This window comes from Saccopteryx leptura, chromosome 3 (assembly GCF_036850995.1).
Source record: "Saccopteryx leptura isolate mSacLep1 chromosome 3, mSacLep1_pri_phased_curated, whole genome shotgun sequence".
Classification (NCBI taxonomy): Eukaryota; Metazoa; Chordata; class Mammalia; order Chiroptera; family Emballonuridae; genus Saccopteryx; species Saccopteryx leptura.
The window spans coordinates 99,498,856-99,520,466 of NC_089505.1; the positions used below are offsets into that span (position 1 = coordinate 99,498,856).

At 51.0% G+C, this 21,611-nt stretch overlaps 1 protein-coding gene and 1 non-coding gene across 4 annotated transcripts in view; one reads left to right on the top strand and one right to left on the bottom strand.

The window, feature by feature from the left end:
* Window positions 1-3,815: 3,815 nt before the first annotated feature.
* The window catches only part of EPHB2 (EPH receptor B2), a 188,777-nt gene continuing 170,981 nt past the window's right edge, over window positions 3,816-21,611 (top strand). For all 3 annotated transcript variants that reach the window (XM_066375387.1, XM_066375388.1, XM_066375389.1), the window contains exon 1: window positions 3,816-4,003. In XM_066375387.1, the coding sequence (XP_066231484.1) occupies window positions 3,943-4,003 (61 nt within the window). In that variant the 5' untranslated portion in view covers window positions 3,816-3,942. The remainder of the gene's footprint in view (window positions 4,004-21,611) is intronic.
* Window positions 16,003-16,134, bottom strand: LOC136401621 (small nucleolar RNA SNORA29). Its single transcript, XR_010750644.1, has one exon. It is a non-coding gene; the product is annotated as a small nucleolar RNA SNORA29 (small nucleolar RNA).

Consider the following 21,611-nt stretch of genomic DNA (forward strand, 5'->3'; position numbering starts at 1 on the left):
GTGGACTCCAGATTGTCTAGTCTGCATTGGTCCTGTTCCCTCTTCAAAGAGGCCTTCCGCCATCCCCCCTGTGTAGAGGAGCCCCTCCCCTCTGTCACTCACTGTCCCATCATCCCATCTCCCTGTTTTATTGTCTTCCTAGCATTTATTATTATCTTAATTATCTTATCCATATATAGGTCTTCCCACAGTAGAATGTAGGTTTTAGAAGAGCAGGGCCTTGTCAGGCAGCTTCATGGCTGTGTCCCAGCGTCCCTAGTATCTGGCATGTAGGAAGTACCCAATTAATGTTTATTAAATCAAATCTGATTGAAAGAGACATGGACAAATCAGGTCACTGAAGCCTAGTTCCAGCCTCCCCCTTCCCCCGCTCCCCGCACCCTCTTATCCCCCCAACCCTCACTCTACTCCCGCCAAAATCTGCTGTGTGTCCTTGGGCAAGTACTTTTTCCCCTTCTGAAAAATGGAGCTCCCACTACTGCCAGGCTGGCTGGCAGGGTAGGCTGGAGGAATTAGCATCAGTCTGGTTGATGGGTGTGAACACTGCTTTGTAAACTGTTAAAGCGTGATTGCAAATGTGAGTAGCTGTTGTCATTAGACAAATGAAGCTTAAGCCACCTCTTCCTCTGCAGAGGAGGGGATTGGGTCAGAGGCTCTCTGGGGGCCTCCCACCCTGGGAGCGTATTGTTCTGAGCTGGGCACTGCCTGCAGGTAGCCCACAGTCTGCAGGGGTGGTAGAGATAAGATGCAAATCAAAATAAACAATCTGAGCCACCAGCAATGGACCATCCTTGGGAAATGGTAATAAGAGAAAACGGTCTGAGAGGGGGTGAGGCCACTGTCAATTAAAGCTTTTGGTAGGGGGTGGGGTGGGGCCATATCCAAGCCATTAGAGTGGAGAGGGCAACCAGGTAGAGTGCACGGCTGTGGCAAAGGCAGAGCTGCAGGCAGTTGCCACAGAGACCAGTGAGGAAGGGTCTGGCCAGACTGCAAAACCCAGTTGCCCTCTGGAATCCCAAATAGGGAATAAAATACTGCGCTGTTTAGGGAGAAAAAGATGGGAGAGAAGGAGTCTTTGCTTTTACTATTATCTCCATTTTTCTTTTTAGTCAATTAAAGGCCCTGGACTGCTGTCTATTTAATTACAAAATGCTAAGTGAATGACTTCCCTCTTTAGGCCTCAGTGTTCTTATCTATGAAATGGGGATGTGGAGGCGGATAAAATCAGTGGTCCCCAACCCCCGGGCCGCGGGCCATGGACTGGTGCCGGTTTGTGGGCCATTTGGTACCGGTCCGCAGAGAAAGAATAAATAACTTACATTATTTCTGTTTTATTTATATTTAAGTCTGAACGATGTTTTATTTTTAAAAAATGACCAGATTCCCTCTGTTACATCCGTCTAAGACTCACTCTTGATGCTTATCTCGGTCACGTGATACATTTATCCGTCCCACCCTAAAGGCTGGTCCGTGAAAATATTTTCTGACATTAAACTGGTCTGTGGCCCAAAAAAGGTTGGGGACCACTGGATGAAATGACTCCCTGAGTGCTATTCATTCATGGAAGGTACAAGGGCATCAGCACTGGGGTCAGACAGGCCTGGTGTGCACTCTAGCTCTGATTTGCTGTGTGACCTTGGACAAATTACTTATTTGGTCCTCAGTTTCATCATCTGAGAAGTTCTGCATCTACCTCATAGAGTTGAAAGATAAAGGGGGACAAAGTATAATCAAAGCTTAGCCAAGTGCCACGTACCACATCCTTAGTGAATGCCACTGTTGTTTCTATTTTGAGTCAATGAGGGTGGTACCACTGGGGGTGGGTGTGTGGTAACAAGGGCTGGGGAATAGAAATAGCAGAAGAGCTGAATCCACCTAGCACACAGTAGGTGCTCGAGAAATATTTCTTGCCTGACCTCTGGTGGTGCAGTGGATAAAGCTTTGACCTAGAATGCTGATGTCGCCAGTTCGAAATCCTGGGCTTGCCTGGTCAAGGCTCATACAGGAGCTCCTCTCCCCTTCTCTCTCTCTCTTTCTCTCTCTCTCTCTCTCTCTCTCTCTCTCTCTTTCCTCACTAAAATAAAAACATAAAAATTAAGAAAAAATATTTCTTGAATTGGAAAGTGATCGGGCACCTGGATGTTGACACTGGTGAGTGTGATAGCTTGGTGCCACTCTACCCAGGAGAGGGATTCTTGTCCCAGGATGTGCTAAGCTCAGGGTTTCTTAAACCTTGGATCCCCTGGAAAGTCTGAGAAGCAGGAACTAAAAAAAAAGGCAGTCCCCACCTCAGTGGATCCTGACTTTGGTCAAAGAAGAGTAGGTTTAAGTGAGGGAAATCCACTACAAACCCCATTTTTCTTCTCTCTGCTCACTTCTCCAGCTCTGTTCCTTCCTAGGCAGTCTCTCCCAACCTTTGAGGCTCACTTCCTCCTGGTGGCCTTCCAGGATGACATCCATTTCAACTGGATTTGAAGCTTCAAAAGATGACCCAATTTTCTAAACCTTAAATGGATTCTCAAAGTCTGTGGTGCCTTCTCTTGGTATGGACTGTAGGGTAGGCCTGAGGGAGGGGATTGCAGGGATACTTTGTAGTTTGTGGGACAAGGCAACAGGAGAAGTCTGGGTGGCACAGACCGAATTTAAACTGTCTGTACCTCCACTGGGGTCTTACACCCACTCCACAGAGTGGGAAGCTTCTGGTTAGGTCTTGTTTGTCAGGAGTGAGGCTCCCAAGGGCCAGGGGCCCTGCCTGGATGATTCCCAAAGGCCCCCTGCAGGCCGCCCACCATCGGGCCTCTGCAAAAGCCTGTTAATGATGATGGTGATGAAGGCTGTCAGAGCAGGGCCGGGCCCACAGGGATGGAACAAGGGGCTGTGTCCTCGCTGAAGGGACAGCCATGCACAAAACCATGGCTGCACAGACAGGTCCATTCCATATGTTGGGGGAAGGGTGCCCCCAATCGGCCTCCTTCACCCCAAAACTGAATTGGGAAAAGATGAACAGAGGAGAAATCCAATGTACATAAAGAAGGGTCTGCAGGGAGGGGCTCCTGCTCTGGTTCAGAACAAGGCCGGGAGGGTAGCCCTGGGGTCTGCCTGAGAGAGCCCAGCCCATCACTGCAGGAGTGACCCCCAGTCCCTCTTGTTAGCGCCAAGGCCCGCTCTCCCAGGCGGAGGCCCCAGCCCAGTCCAAGCGCCTGGGAAAGCCTCCTGTTTTGTTCCCATCTCCACTCCCCTCACCCCTTCTCTATCTTTCTCAATCTCTCTCTTTTCATTCATTGCAGTTCGGTCCCTTTTGGAGCCGCAGGGACCGGGTGGCAGGGCTGAGGCGAGGGGATGGCACTCCCGGCCCTGACAGGTAGGGCCAGAGCCCACTTTGGGCAGCCCCTTCTTCCGCCCTCCCCCCGGGTCCCCTCTCACTGCCCCTGTCAGCCGCGCCAGACGCTCTCCGGCTTTGCAGCATTCAATAAAAATTCAGAAACATTTGGGCTGAAATCGCTGCTTTATCTGGAGGAGCCACAGCGCCGGGAGAGACCACTGCTGCGTGGGGGGAATCCGGTGTCTCCGCCGCCCGAGAGCGAAAGTTTTCCGCGCTCCAGCGCTCGCGCTGCCCACGGCTGACCCGGGCGACGCCGGGGATCAGGGCGCGGGGGATGCGCGCACGATCAGCTAGGGTCCAGGGCGCATGTGGGGACCAACGGCCCGGCCGGGCTCCCCCCGCGCCCGCGGCTCAGGTGGGCTGTGCCCAGCGCTGGCGGAGCCCGGGTCCCCGTTCTGCCCGGGCTGGATGGCTCATTCTGCTGGCTGCGCGGTGGCGGCGGCTGTGTGTTCGCCGCGCCTCGCCGCTCCCCCCCGGCCCCCCGAGCCCGGGGCGCGCGCTCTCGCCCGGGCCGCCCGGGCCCCGCGGAGCCGCGGCCCGAGGCCCCGGGAAGCGCAGCCATGGCCCTGCGGAGGCTGGGGGCCGCGCTGCTGCTGCTGCCGCTGCTCGCCGCGGTGGAAGGTGAGCGGGCGGGCGATGGGGGTGGGGAGCGGCCGGGCACGGGCGGCCGCCTGCGCCCATCTCTGCCCCGCGGCCCGCAAAGTTTGCCCCGGGGCCCGCGCCGGGCGCAGGTGACCGCGGGGAGGTGTGTCCGGCTGTGCCGGGAGGCGCGGGCCCCGCGGGCGCCCGGGGAGCGGCGGGCGCTGATTGACTGTGCCAGGAGGAGTCGAAGGGACCATCTTGCTGAGGCTTTGTAGCCAGCCGGGCGAGCGCCGCCCAGGGCCGGGGGCTGCCCACGCGCGCTCGCCGCCCCTGGCCGGGGCACCCTCTTAGCGCCGGCCTGGCCTTGCTCGGCACGGGGTAGAGGGGCGCGGGCCCGGGGGCCCGACGCGCTGTCGGGGCTGGAAAGTTTGGCAGGGAGCAGGAGGGAGGCACCGCGGTTGGCCAGGGTGGGGGCTCTGGGTACGCGCCCCCAGGATGGGATCGGCGCCCTGAAGAGAGAGGACTGGCAGAGTGGAAGTGAACGCGCCAGCCACTCGCGTCCGTGCTTGCCCATCGCCCGCGGCGTACAATAGGGTCCCCTCCCTGAGAGGACTACGGGGGGATGGGTTCGTGGGCATCTCTCCGCTGTGCGGGGTCTTCGGGCACCCCTGCCGGCCACCGCCCCGCTGGCGGCAGTGCTCAGCGTGGCCGCTGGAGCCCCGGGAACTTTCCAGCTGCCGTCAGGGCCGGACCAGATGCTCTTGCCATGTGTTGGCCTTGGCCAGGGTCGTTGGGCGGTCTCCCCATGGGTACCACTGATCCCCAAAGGGACAGGCGGGCTGCCAGGTCTCCTGAGCCAGCTTCCTCTAAAGGGAAAGTTAGTGGGGTCTGGGTGTGCCCACCAGAAATGGCCGAGCTTGTAGGGGGAAAAAAATGGATATGAATAATGGTTCTCATGTGTACAGCACTTTACAGTTTTCAAATCGCTTTACAGTTTATGAAGTACTTTTCACTCTCTGCAGCACTCTGTGGTTTACAATGTGCCGCACAGTTGACAAGGTACTTTAAAATTACAAAGTGCTTTCCCACCCACAATTTTGTTGGATTTCCCAAAATAAGTCTTCCCCCCCAGAAGCTAGGTCTGTATGAATCTTGCTCCCTTTTGATAGATAAGAAAACCAAGGCTCAGAAGTCAGTGGGTGATATAAATAGAACCCAGGTCTGAGGTCTCTGAAGCCTGGGCTCTCTTCACTTGGCTGGGCTTTCTTGTTCCTAAACCCTTTCCAAGATCCTGCCTCCTTGGGCTGAGGGATGAAGCATACGTACACTTATCTCAGTTCACTTTGGGGTAGTGCAAAGCTCTCTTGCTCTCTTGGAACTCATAGCAAGCAAGCAAACAAACAAACAAAAAACAAAGCAAAAAACCCCCAAACCCCCCAAAAATCAGACCAGGCCAGGGGGCTACAGCTTCAGGGATTGACACAATGGGATTCATGTTATAACTTGAGTCTCTCTTGGCAATGAGCGTTTTTAGTGACCCTACCTAGTTTTGGGTGGTAAAGGGGTGACCCTGGATGGCAGCCCCAGTTTCTGGCCCCAAAGCTGCTGTCCTCTCGCTCCTGGAGGTTTTGGAGGCTACCTGCAGTTCCCCGGAGTTGGGACTCAGGGACTCTCCGGGGTGCCATGGGGCCCTTGGTATGGAAGGCAGTCCTGGTCCTGGCTGCTGGTGGGAGATCTCCCTGGAATATGGCTGAGGTACCACTTATTAACTCTGGCTTTGGGGAAATGACTCATGCGTTGGCCCACTATACATTGGGATGTTTACAGTATTATGGGGAGCTTGGCATAAATATTGCTATGTAGGTTGCAGTCAGCAGTGCTAGAGGGGAAGAAAATTGGCCCCTCTCTCATTGGAAGAAGTCTGGGTGTGTTTTTAATTACTGTGGGGTAGATAGAGGGGCCACATCTGTCCAGCCGTGTCTCTGGCAGGAGGTGATTGGTATCTGGTAGGCTGCGGCCAGGCTGGACCCTGGGCCTGGACACAAGACTGGTTGGTTTCTGACATAACAGGAGGGGATGCTGCTCAGGCTGCCACTTGGGGACAAGGGGGGTGGATGACTGCAGTGGGCACCCGAACCTCATTTCAGGTTCTTCCTCTGCCCCTTTGACACTAAGGAGTCTAGTCTCTCAGGGTGAACAAGGGGGTGACTAAATGGGCGTGGGGCTGGAGATGGTGGTGGAAGTCAGGGCCCTGCTTCACATTTCCTATGGAATCCTGGGCCAGCTCCCTTCCCTAAAGTGGCCTCAGTTTCCCTGGGTACAAGATGGTCTAGCTAATCTCTTGGTGTTCTATAATATGCACCCTACATTCCCTTTCTGAGCCTCAGTTTCCTCATCTGTCAAATGAGAGTGGTTGTGATGCTTGTTCTGCCTGTCTCACAGGGGTGCTTGTGAGATCCAAACCAGATATGAGTAGGAAAAGTCCACTGTGAAGAACTGTGTGAAGCCTATGTGGGGAGGTGGGGGTGGCCGGTGCTGCTTGTGGCACATCCCCAAAGATGCCAGGGTCCTCCTGGGAGCTGAAGCTCTGGGTGGTGGGAGGGCAGCCCCTGGGGCTCCCAGTACCCAGAGACACGTGGCTACCTCCTTGCCCTTCCCCCTCCTCATGCCCTGTACTAACAAGGCTGCCCTGAGCATGATGGTCCCAGAAATCCCCAGCCCTTGGACTAGGAGAGGAGAGAGGATGTGTGTGTGTTGGGGGGGAGGACTCCTGGGTTAGGATGGTGAGATTATTATCTCCCCCAAACCATGAGACCCCCGCCCCATGGGAATCACAAGTCTAGAGCATCTAAAGTGGGGGCTTTGAGAGGGATGGAAGTGCCCTGGGGACACATCCAACAAGAGAAGAGGCCAGTGACAGACCAGCCACTAGATGGAATCCAAAGGTTGAAGTTTAGAGAAAATCGGGTCTCCTCTGTGCACGTTGTCCATTTGATCTCTCAGTACCTCTGGGACTTCCTCTCCAACTGGTGTGGCGCTGGATCTGGGGTGGGCAGCAGGGTAGGGAAAAGCTGATAGGGAAAGTAGTTGGGAAATTGTAATGTGATAAGTGTGCCCCAGGGTGCTGCCAGGAGGAAGTTGTGAACCACCTGGGGCAGCAGGGGCGGTTTGGGATGGAAGAGGGTTGTCTTTTATGGCTTTCTCTTTTGCCTTATTTTCTCACTTCCCATTCTGCCTGCAATGAAACTTTCTCAGCCACCTGTCACACTAACGAACTTGTTTTTGACGTCAATGAGGTTTGGGACTTAGAGGAAGAGGAGAAATTTGCCTAGAAAAAGAAACTGTGTAAAGACATGGAGGCGTGGTGATCGGATGCTTACTTGAGTGTGTCTGAGGAAGACAGGTGTCGAGGGCAGCAGTGGGAGAGGAGGTTGAGACTGGAGGGCAGGGCAGGTCCTGAAGGGCTAGGATGGAAGGCTAAGGAGTTTGGACTTGATGCTGAGGGTAGTGGGAAACCATCGAAGGTTCTTGAGTCATTGAGGGACCTGGCCAGATTTGTGTTTGACACAGTAGTGGTGCAGTGGATAGACTGTCAACCTAGGGTGCTGAGGACCCAGATTCAAAACCCCAAGGTCACTGGCTTGAGTGCGGGCTCATTGTCTTGAGCGCAGGGTCGCCGGCTTGAGCATGAGATCATAGACATGACTCCCGTGGTCTCTGGCTTGAGCAAGGGGTCACTGGTCAAGGTACACATGAGAAGGAATTGATGAACAACTAAAATGATGCAACCACAAATTGATGCTTCTCATCTTTCTCCCTTCCTGTCTGTCTATCTCTCTTTCTCTCAGTAAAATAAAATAAAATAAAATAAAATAAACCACTGACTTTCACTGTGTGGGATGTTCAGATGAGCCAGACCCACCTCTGCACTGCCGAGAAAAGGCCAGCTTGTCTGTTTCCTGCTAGACTGACTGTAAGCTCCCTGAGGAAGACCCTTTTTGTGTCCACAGTTGTGGTAAAAAGAGCTCAGTTACAATGCCACCTCCCCAGAGGTCTTCCCTGCTGACCTCATCTGAAACAGACCCAGTCCTGCCACTTTCTAACCTACCTACTTAATTTTGCTCCATTATTACCCATCACCACCTGAAACATATCAGAGATTTGTTAGTCCCCTTGTTTGGTGTCTGCCTTGCCCACTAGTCTGTACACTCCAGGAGGGGAGAGGTTTTACCCATGGCATTCCCAGTACCTGGAACTGTGCGTAGTCACCAGAGTACTCAGTAGCTGAATGACATAGTCAGCTCAGGAACATTGAATGAATGAATGAATGCTGAGGGAGCGAATGAGTGAATATATTATATTGTGTTGTGCAATAAGTATTAGGAGGATGATCTAGAGATGGAGGACAGGGTCCATCTGGCCGGGGAGATGAGAGAAATCTTCCTGAGGAGAGAAGCCGAGGGCTTACAGGAAAGTGTTAGGGGATAATGGATAGATTGTTTCGGCCAGAGCTAAGGATTCAAATGGACCACCAGCAGCTATGTGCTGGACGAGTCCCTTCCTTCTGGGAGTCTGCTGCCTGCTTCCCCACCCTTCTTACTCCCGTGCCAGCCCTCTGCTGGGCCCACCTCTATCTAAGACCCAGTGGTCTTAGATAAGACTTCAGTGGGATTAATTTAGAATTGGTTTTCCTTTAATGTTTGTTTCTTCTGCTTCTCATTTTTTTTTAAAGGAGGCTGCTTTTACATATTCATCTTAACCAGGAAATCAGATGTAAAACCCAAATGCTGTAGAATTTAAAGGCAAGTTGACTTATTCATTCATTCCTCCATACAACGATATATTTTCAAAGAGTCACTGGGCACCTGTTCCATGTCAGGTGCTGTGTGGGAGAAGGGACCGCAGCTATGGTGGGGAACAGGCCCAGCTGACTTCATAGACAGTGTGGGGTAGAAAAGGCACAGCCTTCAAGGGAATCAGACCTGGGTTCAAATCCCAGCACTGAACACTGTGTGCCCTGGATAAGGAGCTCAGAGTCCCTGGACTTCCATTTCCTCCGGGATTCCTGTGATTATCACCTGAAGTATCAGGTACATGAGCCCATCCATTAGATGTTGTTCTCAGCTCCTTGAAGTCTCCTCCCTCAGAGCACCTGTGAGTGTGGCCAGTGATGACTGTGTCCTAATCTGGCTTCCTTTTTGGCATCTGGATTGTCCAGGCAACAAATCACCCCTTGATGTCTCCCCCAACCTCCCCTGTGAGGTTGTCCTTCCTGGCATATTTATCCCTCCTTCATTTAGGTTTTGTGTCAGCCTTAGAGTCAGAGTAGAGGCAGCTGTGCTGGGCTCCTCTGCCTGCCCAGAGCTCACCTGTTGGTCTAGGCAGCAGGTCGGATTCCCTGCACACAGCGAGGCCCCTATAAGAAGGGTGGACGGAGCTGGCTGGTGACAGGAGGCCTGGGCTGGGCAAGGCAAGACTGCTGTGCTCCCTCCCGAGAGTGGAGGGGTGAGGTCCAGATGGCCTCCTGGCGCAGGTGGGCCTAGCCTGCACCTCTGACCAAGACCCTGTCCCATCTGGGGGCCTGGCCTGCTTGCCTGACTTAGCTGGAGGTCTGGTAGATCGGTAACGAGGCCAGGGTTGGTATGGAGGGGGGTAGGGGCTTGGGGATCTGTATTTTTAACACATTCCTCAGGTTTTCCCATTGGGTAAACAAATTTGTGCCCCCACCCCTGAACCCCTTTAGTGGCCTAAGATAAAATACTGGACTCCTGGGAAAGAGAAAGAGAAAGCTCAGCCGGAAACTGGAAGAGATTGAAATGAAGTGAAGTCCATCAGTGAGCGCCCACTGGTCCGGGCTGCCTGCCGGCTGGTGTGCGCAGAGAGGCTTGGCGGGGGGAGGGCAGGGCGGGAAGAATGTTTGCACAGCTCGCAGGGGTAGGGCGGCAGTTGGTGCTGACAGCACCTGGGAGCTTCCTGAATGGGATAGGCTGGTCTGATAAGGCTACCTGAAAGCGTTTTAGGGCTTTTTAAGGCAGCTGCCTCTGAAGGAAGAAGAGGGGACACCTGTCTTTTTGGCGCCCCTGTGTCACCTAGGGGGCTTGCCTAGGTCGCCTTACGCTGGGACTTGCTAGGTGAGCTTCCTGGAGCCATCTGCTGTCCTGCTGCAGTCCCTCAAGGGTGAAGGTGTCCTCAGGGAGACCTAGCCTGCTCTGTGGCCTTGAACAAGACACATGCTGTCTGAGCCTCAGTTTTCTCTTCTGTAAATTGGACAGGCTGTCTGTCAGAGGCTCATGGCAAGGATTAAATGAGATCCTGGATACAGTGACTAACAGAACAAGCTGACCTATGGCTGTGTCCAGTGTTCATTAGTTGTCAAGGACCCTCACTTCTTGCTCCTTTCTCTGAAATCGCACAGCCCTGACCACTTTCACTCTTTTTTCATGAAGCAGCATAGCCTGGGGGTTATAAAGAAGGGTGATTGAAATCAGACTGTCCTTTACTGTGTTTCCTCTGGCCAGTTTCTTAACCTCTCTGAGCTTTGGCTGAGAAGGCTCAATATCGTTTCTTGCTCTTGAAATGGTTGTGTGTGTGAGGAATGGCTGTGTTAACCCACTGAAGACTAGGTTGAGTGTGTGCTCTGAGGGTGATGCACTCGCGGTAAACACAGACTGTTGCTGTTACTGCGTGCTACCAACAGGAACCTGGATGCAGAGTGCGGGCAGGCGGGTGCCATGTCACTAGGGGGATTCTGTCTCCAGCTCTCCCTCACCTGCTCTTTACTCAACTGCAAGAAAACCAAAGACCCAGAGTGAAGTTCTGAGTCTGTCCGACTCATGGAGGTCGAGAGGCCCTCTAGCCGGCCTCGCTGGGTTTCCTCCAGGTTTTCCTCCGAGGCCCCCTCCTTACCCCGGTGCGCCCACCCTAATCCCGGGATCCTCTATATCCAGGCCTTCTTTCCTGGCCGTCTGCCTGCCAGTGCCAACCTCCAGTCCATGATAACAATAACAGCCATCAATTCTGGTGCCAGACACTCTACTAAGGGCATTGTATATGTCTTCTCACACAATTGCCTCAATAGCCCCACCGGGCGATTTTATTAGGATGTCCATTTTACAGATTAGGAAACCAAAGCTCAGAGGGTGAGTAGCCGGAGGACACATAACCAGGGAGGGGGAGGCAGGGATTTGAAACCCGGTCTGGGGGACTCCAAAACTCATTCTCTTTATTGCCATTCGAGTCGCTTCTGGAATGTGCCTCGCGGCTCAGAGGAAGGGCTTGGCTCTGGCGAGGGTCTCCAAGGCAGCCGTCCAGCCTCTGACTCCATCAACATCCTGAGATAATGCAAGCGGGAGGGTTCTGGAACTCACAAACCTGCCATAAAAATGCAATCTCTGTCATAATGGTCAGAATAATGTTGTTCTAACTTAGACAAATCGGGTGTTAACTCATTTCATTGTAAGGGGCACCTCCGCGGAGAACTGAGGCTGCGGAGCCGTCACAGGGCCATTCGTAGCTTGTACTTCCAAGTCCATTAGCTTGCTGGGCTTTCACGGCAACTTGCTAAGTGGACAGGAGCCATGGGGCCCATTTTACAGATGAGGAAACCGAGGCCTTGGGAATAACATGATATGTCCAAAGTCAGTGGCCAGACCCAGCTTGATGCCCAAGGCCAATCTCAATGGCCCAGAGATTATCAATCCAATTTGAATTCTTGGCCAACATTTAAAAATCGAGAGCTTTTACAGAGAAATTCTGTTCCTGGCGTCTCTGAAAAGTCAGGCAATCTGGCTTCACTGGGCCCAGATTCCCACATGGCCACTGTTGGCAGGAGCCGAATGGTGGCTGGCTCTGGATACACAACATGTGAACGCTAGAGGTAATGCTCCACCAACTGGAGCTACTCATTTGTGTTACTTTTCTGGCCCCAGTAGGTTTGAGTTTGCCTTCTAGATCTGCCCCTGTCTCTCTGTGTGATCTGGTGTAAATTACTTCTCCTCCCTGGACCTCAACTGCCTCTTCTCTGAAATGAGGGAGTGGGACTCAATAGTTTTGGATGCCTCTTCCAGCTCCAGGATTCAGTGCCCAGTGACAACAGGCCGCAGGCAGGGAGGGGAGAGCTATAAAAAATACAGGGTTCTGTCCCTGGAAAGTGTATCAGTTACCCATTGCTGCGTAACAAGCCAACCCAAAAATATATTGGCTTAAAACAGCACTGGCTCAGTGGATTGGTTGGGTTCATTATTCTGCTGCTCCAAAGTATCAGCTGGGGCCACTCATGAGACTGCCCCCATCTAGGTTGTGCTGGAAAGTGTATTGTGGCCTCACCTTCAACTTTGAGGGCCTGGTTAGGATGGAGGGAAGGCTGATCCCCCTCACTCACTCCTCCAGATCCTCCACCTGTCGGTAGTCTAGGCTGTTGTCCATGGTGGCTGGCTCCCAAGAGGTTAAACCGGAAACTGCAAGACTTCCTAAGGCCTAGGCTATAATGTCACAAAACATCACCGCTGGCATGAAATGGCATGTCACAAAGCCATCTCAGATTCATCCCAGGCTTCCTCATTGGGTTCAAGGAGGGGGACAATATACTGGGCTTGATTTCCTCTTCAATCCTTAAAGGAAAGCCTCATTTCTTGCTCAGTGGTTTAACACATAAAATTTGACTATGTATTGCCCAGAGTCTCAAGGTGATGCCCAGAGCTCATTGTCCCTCCCACCCCCTTCACCATTTGCACACATCTCCACGTGCTCTGGGCCAACCTGTGGTCCAAATGCAGATTTAGAACACACATTCCCCCTTTGTGCTTAGTGATGGGAGACGTTGTTGGCAGCCATTATTTGGAGACATTCTGCCCCAGGGAGTTCTGCTCATGGGGTAGTGGTGACAGGAAGCCAGAAACCTCCCTACCTTCTCCCTCCCCACCCCCACCCCAACATTGGCTTCCAGTGTTTTCTGCCCTCTTTGAGAGAGCAGGGACCCTCTGTCTCACCTTATCCCATGCCTGGCACAAGACCTGGTTCATGATTGACACTAAATAGATGTTTGTACAATAAAGAAACTTACAAATTAATTAAAAACAGCAGCCTGGACCATAGATATTTCAAGACCTGGCATGAGGCTCTGGGCCAGCTGGTAGGATTGAATTTGGAGGAAGAGGCCAGGTGACATCACCATTCTGGGCCTCAGTTTTCTCATCAGTAAACTGGGGGTCATAGATTTCAGTCACCTCAGAAGGCTGTGTCAAGGAGCAACCGATCTTCACTCAACCATAAAAGCACCTGTAGTGGTGTGGCTGGGGTTTGTCACTCCTACCTTGGCCAGGGGCCACATAGGAATAGGAAAACACTGGAGGAAATTTAAAAAGTCCAAAGGCATTGCTAGTTGCTGTCCTATCTAACTTTGGACTGCAGGTTGGTTCAGAGCATATGGAAATTTGTGCAAATGGTGAGGGGGGGTGGTAGAGGACACGGAACTCTAAGCATCACCTTCAAAGACCCAGGGAAGGCTAGAGGCAATGCATAGTCCAAGAGTATGTGTTAGGTTAAACCATGGAACAAGCAATGGGCTCCTCCTTGCCAACCCCAGTGCAGAGAAGTCCCAAGCGTATTGCCGGAGACCCCAGACTCACAAGCTGTCCTGGATTGTGAATGAGGTAAGGAGATGGGTGTTAGTCATACCCCCAGTGGAGCACATGTCCTGTCTGAAGAAGGCAGGTGCTACCCACTCCTGACCACATTACCATCCTGGGACCAGGATTCAGTTTTGCCAGATCTTCTGATTTGCAAAGTTCTGATATTTATGGAAAAACCTGGTTTTTACATTTTTATTCAGCTTGCTCTAAAATACTGTCTGGCCAAACCAAACCATGTTTACCAGCTGGGTTTCGCTCACTGGCTGGCGGCAGCTTACAAGCTCTACTGTAGGTGTGTGGGGGGAGAGAGGTAGCAAAGGTAGTGTTATCTTCGTTTTACATTTGGAGAAGTTGCTGTTCAGAGAGCTGAAGTGACTTATCCAAGGTCACACAGCTGGTAAGCAATGAAGGTGTGAGAGATGCCTCCTCAACTTGAAGAGTCTTCTTTCCTGTAACTTCCCTCCGTGGTTTGTTTCCCACCTTCCAGAACAATCCGGGAACATAAGCTCCTTCTTGCAGGCATCTGCCACATTTGCAGGCAGAGAGCCTTGCCTTCCTTCCGTTTCTTTTTTGAGGGATGGGAAGCGCAGAAGTCCTAAAGTGGAACCAAGCTAGGTTGGTCCTCTGGCTCTGACGCTTACACACAGCGTGACCTTGGCCCTTTTAACTTGCCTCTTTGAGTCTCAGTTTCTTCCACTGTAAAATGGGGCTAGGAAAGTCTTCCTGGAAGAGGCGACTTCTAAGGGGGATGTTGAGGAATAGCCAGGCGATGAAGCGCAAGGCCGGCATTCCAGGCAACGGGACAGTGTCTGCGAAAACCCAAGTGGGAGGCCAGTGAGTGTGCAGTGTATTTGGGGAGCTGGAAAGAGCCCCGTGTGGCTGAGAACAGGGCATGCCAAGCGCTGGGGCAGGGTACAAGCTGCCTGGCCCCAGCAGGGAGAGAGCGTGGGGTCAACATTCCCATTATGGCGACGACATATGTCCACAGCACCAACTTGTCACTTGGCCTGAGTCCATGGGAAGCCGGAAGGACAAAAAGCATCTGAAACGTGTAAGTGGGGAGGAAGCGGCTTAGCGCACAGTGGGATGCGTCCTGCCTGAATGGGGCTTCTCCGCCTCTCACGGGGAGGCAGAGCCTGGGAACGGCCTTGGCCAGAGCCCGTGGGGCCTTTCCGAAACCCACAAAAGGCAGTGGCCCAGGGAGTCTGTTCGAGTCAGGGCCCCGGCCTGTATGTCCTCTTGCCTGTCCCCATCAGTGTCAGCTGTCACTCCCCATGGCCTCAGATGGCAGCTCCTGCAGCTCTCAGGAGAACAGTTGAAAGGACTCCCGAGCTGCCAAGGAGGCCCCTGACTCTGGGTGTCCCCGTGCTGGCCCGTAAGCCCGGCCATGCCAGCGAAGCTTGGGACTCCTTTCTGACTGGCCCCTTCTGTAGTTGAAAGGTTCTGATTTCCCTTTGGCCTGGGTCCAGGGACATAGAAAAGGCAGGAGAAACTGAGGGAAGATCCTAGATTTTGGAGGTAGGTAGACTGTTCAAATCCTGACCTCTCCACTGACCAGCTGCATCACCTTGGATAAGTCATTTCACCTTCCTCAGCCTTGGTTTCTCATCTGTAAAATGAGGATCATGTCACTCAGTTGTTGTTTGGGGAATTAAAAGAGGTAGTGTATAAAAGCAGGTGTTTACTGAACCTGTCCTAGCCTGTGTCTCAGCTTTTCAATGAGAATTTTAGTAGTAGTAATACCAACAGCAGCAATTATCATTTGTTGAGGACTGGCTAGAGACCAGGCACTGTGTTTAGGGGTTATTATTACCTGCTTCTTCTAGATTAAAAAAAATTAAGGCTTAGAGAAGTGAAATAATTTGCCTACAATTATTTGGGCAGAAATGAGGGAGCTGGAATCGAGATTCAGGCAGCTTGACTTCAAGATAGATCGACAAAGAGCTGATGTCTTTCCTTTTCATTCTTTTAAAATAATATTTCAAATATACAGAAAGTTGCTAGTAAGATAAACACCTATATAGTTTTCACCTAGATTCAACCACTGTGAACATTTTTGCCACATTTGTTCTTTCTTTGTATGGTATGTGTATGTGTGTATGCATATATTTTTCTGAACCATTTCAATATAAGTTAAAGACATGGAAAAAGAATTAATGTTCACTGAAATCCGTTTATGTCTAAGGCTCACTTTCTTCTTTTTTTCTTTAAAAATTTTTTTTTAACTGATTGATTTTAGAGAGAGAGGAAAGGAAAGAGAGACAGACAGATAGGAACATAGCTCTGTCCCTGTATGTGCCCTAACCAGGGATCAAACCAGCAACCTCTGCGCTTCGGGACGACATTCCAACCAACCGAGCTATCCGGGCAGGGCTGTTTCTCTTCTTCTTCTCTTCTTCTTTTTTTTTTTTTTTCCTGTTTAGCCATTTTATATAGGAGGAGGACACAGAAAAATCCTCCCTCTTCAGATCATGGCAACTTTAATCTATCCCCTAAGCATAGCCACTAAAATCTATTATTAGTAGAAAATGTTTTTCTTCTTTTTTAAAATTTTTTCATTGATGGAGTGGGGAAAGAGAGAGGGGGAAAGAGAAGTAGAGAGAGAGAAGCAGAGAGAGAAGCATCAACTCGTTCCACTTAGTTGTTTCATTTAGTTGTGTACTTGTTGAGTGCCTCTTGCATATGCCCCAATCAGGGATTGAACCCATGACTCTGTGAGTCAGAATGACACTTTATCCATTGAGCCACCCGACCAGGGGCAGGCCCACTTTCTTAAGCTCTATTTTATATCACTCTGCCTGGCACACAGTAGGACTTGAATATTGACAGCAGTTAGGAAGAATAACAGGTATTACCTACAGCCCACCCAGCACTTCCCCGAGCCCCTGTCCACTGTCCAACCAGTATGATAGAGGATCGCCTAGGATTGTTGAGGGGAAACCAGATATGTTGACACAGAGCACAGCATGGTCCAACCTAGGCAATAGAAAGGAAGTAAATACAGGTGCCACTGAGGCCACCAATGACAGAAGGTACAACACTGCACACACTGCACCTCCTTCACTCCTCGCGGTGGCCCAGGAGGGAACCATTAGTGGCATCTTCATTTTCAGAGCAGGGAAGAAAGACTCGGTTAAGGAATTGCAGCAAAATGTGAGCTTGGGATTTACAGGCGTGTCTGCTTGACAGCAAAGCTGTCCTATAAAACGTTGGGGACCCACTCCACTCCCCTCCAGATTCACCCCTAGTGCAGCCACCAGAGCGCAAACCAGGGTGGCAGATGGCAACTGCACTCCCAGCTACGGTTGGACATGGCCCTTACTCTCTGAAAATCGAGGGGGAGTTAGAGAGGCTGATGCACTTGGAAAAACTGGGGATTGGTCCTCAGTTCACCAAGTGGTTTTGAGGACTCAGGCCTTTGGATTTCTAGACTCTACCATGCTGTTTCCTGTTGGCCCTTGCCTGGGTACCTGTCTCGCTTTCTCTCCCTGGCAAATTCCTGCTGCTACTTATTAGGACCAAGCTTGAACACCTCCTTCTGTTTGAATCCTGTCCTGACTTCTCTCTTTGGTCCTACCCCTTATGTGTGCAGTGTTGAACCTTCTGTCATTGTCACCTTGGTAGTGGTTTCCTTCCGACCATCCTGGGTGATCTTCTTCCATACTGGTTGGATAGGTGGGTAGCACCTGAGTACTTGGATGATTGATAGTTGGATCGATGAGTGGATGGATGGATAGATAGATAGATAGTTGATAGATAGAATGGTTTCATGGAGAGCACATGGATTGGATGGCTGGCTGGGTGGGTGGATGGATGGATGGATGGATGGATGAATAATGGCAGGATGGTTGCATGTTTTAGATAGTTGGATGGAAAAATGAATGGAAGAATGAACAAACACCAAAATTCAGATGCATTTCTCTCCCTCAGATTCACTTTGCTATCTGAACTGTGTGTGGTTCTTTCTTTATTCTCCAGTTTCCGGACTTAGAGTTAGCGAACAGCATACTCCTCAGGTTTGGAGAAACTTCTAAGCCATTGACTGTGGACTTGCCAAAGTTTTTGCACCGAGGAGTTCTGGAGAAGTTGGTCCCCAAAGGGAATTTCTGTAAAATAAATCCTATTTTCCATTGACTTGGCTCACTCTTTAGGAGTTATGTTCCTGCTGTCAGGAGCTGGGGCTCTTTGAGGCTGGTGACAGGTGGGGGAAGAGCTTACACTCCCCTGGGCATTAGCTGTCCTGAGCTCCCACTCACTCAACCTTGAGATGCTGGCCAAACCCTGGAGCTGGGAGCCAAGGGGAACAGATTTGGCATCTGGTCCCAGAAACCTCAGCTGCCAGTGGGATGCTCGGCCACTAGGCTTATGAGATAGCACACCCAGTCTCCTCCAGACTTATCTGTTTTCATTCATTTGTCCATATATCTTTCCTTCCTTCCCATGATCCCATTCTCCTCTTCCTTTCATCCATCCATCTATTCATCCATCTGTCCATCCATTCAATAATTATTTGTGAAATTATTATTGTCCCCAGGATGCTTGGGGGGGGGGCATAGAGAACAATGAAACAGAACTAACATTCTGACGTGAAAATGTTAAGGACCAGTGGAGGGATAGACAAGTTCTCTTTCCTCTTCCTCCTTTTCCATCTCTTCTTTCCCTTCTTCTTTTCTCTCTCTTCTCTCTTCAACATCATCATAGCAGCCTGCCACCATCAAGTTCCTAGGTACCACACTAGCTGCTTTTCTAATATGTTCTCATTTTTCCCCTTCAACAACCCTGCCTAATAGTTATTAACACTCGTTTTACAGATTTTAAAAAAAGCAGGTTTAGAGATGTGTGATGATGTGATGAATACCTACTTGTGTGTAAGATGGAATATACTGAATGCAAAGGTCTGGCGGGGAAGGCACGTTGGCCAGGTAGGATCTTTGACACACAGTGGATGGAATGAAGGGAACTCTTAGTAGAGGGAACAGGTAGTAGAGGGTTGCCTGAGCAAAGAGACAGGTTTGTAGAAGCCACCGTGAATGGAAGAGAGACATGGGAAAAGAGGCTGGCAGAGGAGGTTTGAGCCAGGTAAGAGAGGCCTTCAGTGTCAAGCTTCAGGGTTTGGACTTGATGCTGGAGACATTCGGGAGCCACTGAAAGAAATCAAAAGCAAGGGAGGGTTTAGGAAGATGGCCATGGATGGGTACTGGGAGAGGAATCAAGAACAGGGAGAGGCAGGCTGGAGGCTGGGAGGGGCTGCATGGGCCTGGCCTTGACTAAGCCAGATCCTGGGTGCAGGCTAGTCCTACCCAGCTAGCTACTCTGGTCATGGGAAGGACCAGGATGTAGCAAATAAACTGGGAGGGTGGGTTAGAGTGGTTGGGATCATGGCAGAGTGAGCAAGTCAGGGGAGGACTACTGCCTGGACCTCTTCTCCCGTGGCTGAAGCCCTCCAGCTCCCAGAGAGCTCCTCAGGATCCTGTCCTCCGCTCCGCTATACCCCTTGGTACCAGGGAAAGGTCGTAGGCATCCTGCTGGGGACCAGCTCTTCCATAGAGCCGGAACAACCCAAGCAGTGCTTTAGGAGTCATCCCTAAATACAAAATACTAGAACCAGACATGAATAGAAACAGAGGTCCAGAAAGGGGCAGCAGTTGCATGAGGTCACACAAAGCCAGTTGCAGGCCTATAACCCGGGGCTAGGTTCATAACCACTGAAACTCTTCCCAAGGAAGATATGATCTTTAAAGTCAGTAGCTACCCTTTCTAGTTGTAGAGACTTGGATGAAGTGTTTAACATCTGCCTCTAGCCTTTTGAGACTGAGGTGGGATAAAAAATAACGGACAGTTAAAAAATGACCTAACCATTCTGAACTTCAGTTTACCCTTCTGTAGAATGGGAATCATGATAACAAATAAAACATCTAGTTACTGTTTTTCTCCCTGTAAGAATGTATGCTCCTGTGTGATGGTTGGTGGCGCAGTGAATAGAGCATCAACCTGGGGTGCTGAGGTCCCCGGTTTGAAACCCCAAGGTCACCAGCTTGAGTACAGGATCATCAACATGAACCCAAGGTTGCTGGCTTGAGAAAGGGGGTGCTGGCTCAGCTCTGTTTGAGCCCAAATCAAGGCACATACGAGAAGCAATCAAGGTACAACTAGCCTGACCAGGCGGTGGCACAGTGGGTAGAGCGTCAGACTGGGATGCGGAGAACCCAGGTTCGAGACCCCGAGGTCGCCAGCTTGAGCGCGGGCTCATCTGGTTTGAGCAAAAGCTCACCAGCTTGGACCCAAGGTTGCTGGTTTGAGCAAGTGGTTACTCGGTCTGCTATAGCCCCACAGTCAAGGCACATATAAGAAAGCAATCAATGAACAACTAAGGTGTCGCAACGAAAAGCTAATGATTGATGCTTCTCATCTCTCTCCATTCCTATCTGTCCATCCCTGTCTGTCCCTCTCTCTGTCTTTGTAAAAAAAAAAAAAAAAAAGGTACAACTAAAGTGAAGCAACTAAGAGTTGATACTTCTCACTCTCTCTCTATTTAAAAAATGTATGCTTCAAAAAGGCAAGGATTTTTGCCTCTTGCTTACATGGTGCTTGGGCCATAGTAGGTGCTCAATAGTCAGTGAATGAATGCATGACTAGTAACCATCATTTAAGGGCTTCTTACAATGTGGCAGGCACTGCACAAAGCCTTTTAAGTGTCAAATTGTATTTAATCATCAAAACAACCCTCTGGAATAGGTATAATTGTCCCCATTTTACAGATGAGGAAACTGAGGCTCAGAAAAGTTAGCTACAACTTGCCCACAACCACAAGATTCCTGGGCATTTGGAGCTGGGACTGAGACCTTGCTCTGTGTGACACTGCTGGCTGCCCTATTCTCTTCATTCCCCTTCCCTGGACCTTAGTTCTCCCATCTGGAAAGCTCCAGGCCTGGCCTGTGACCTTCTCAGGGTCCTTGCATATGGACTTCCCAAGGCTAATGACTCTAAATTGTCCTGCCAATTGTGACCAACTCCATTCCTAAGGGAAAAGACCTGGAGGTTTCTTGATACTCGCTTTCCCTCCTTGACACTCGCTTTCCCTCCTGGGACTGTAACACCTGCACCTCCGTGGCCTCTCCACCAGTTTCCCAAGGGGCCCAGGTTGGCCTCCAGAAAGACTTGCCTGGATGGCAGCGCCCGTTGGCTATTAGGAGGGAACTTTTTCTCCGCACCCTGATGGCGTCTGTCCCAAGGTGCGAGGCTCCAGCTGCACGAGGTGGGCCGGGCTGCCTCTCTGTCTAGAGCACTGCTCGGAGAAACAAACACAGCTGTGTTTATTCCAGAAATTACACATCCTGATAATCTACTCACTCCGGGTAATGCCTCCCAGTTAGGATCACAGGGAGAGCCACTGAGTTTCCTGAATTTCTGAGTGGATTTTAATTCTCTGTGATAACTGGGCTGTTGAGCAGACCCTGGCCAGCGAGTAGACCTTAGTCAGTGGACACCTAGAGACCTTTGGAAATGCTGAGTTTTCAGCATGGTCGATGATCTCACCTGGCAGTAAGGTGCTGGGAGGAGAGGACCTTTTGCCTTAAAATCTGCAAATTGGGAAATTTGAGCCTGACACTCCCCAACTCTGATCACCCTGGGACACAGAGACACGTAAACCTGTATTAGGAGAACTTGACCTGGGATCGGATTTTGAATACCATCATGTTGTTTTTCTAAAACATTTCCATAATTTCCTATTGCTTTCAGGATAACGACATACCCTTCCCGTGGCCCATAGGCCCTGCTTGGTCTGCCTGCAGCCCATTCTGTGGCTGTCTCCATTACCGACTCAGTCTAGCAGCTCCGGCCACTCTGGCCTTTTAATCCCTCACACTCCCTGGGCTTCCCTCCACCACAGGGACTTTGCATGGGCTGTTCCCTCCTTACTCATCACGCTGTTAGCTCTCACCCATCCTTCACTTTTTCAGGGATGTTTTCCCTGAACTTCTGATAGCTCCACAGGCTAGTCTTTTGCAGCATTTGTC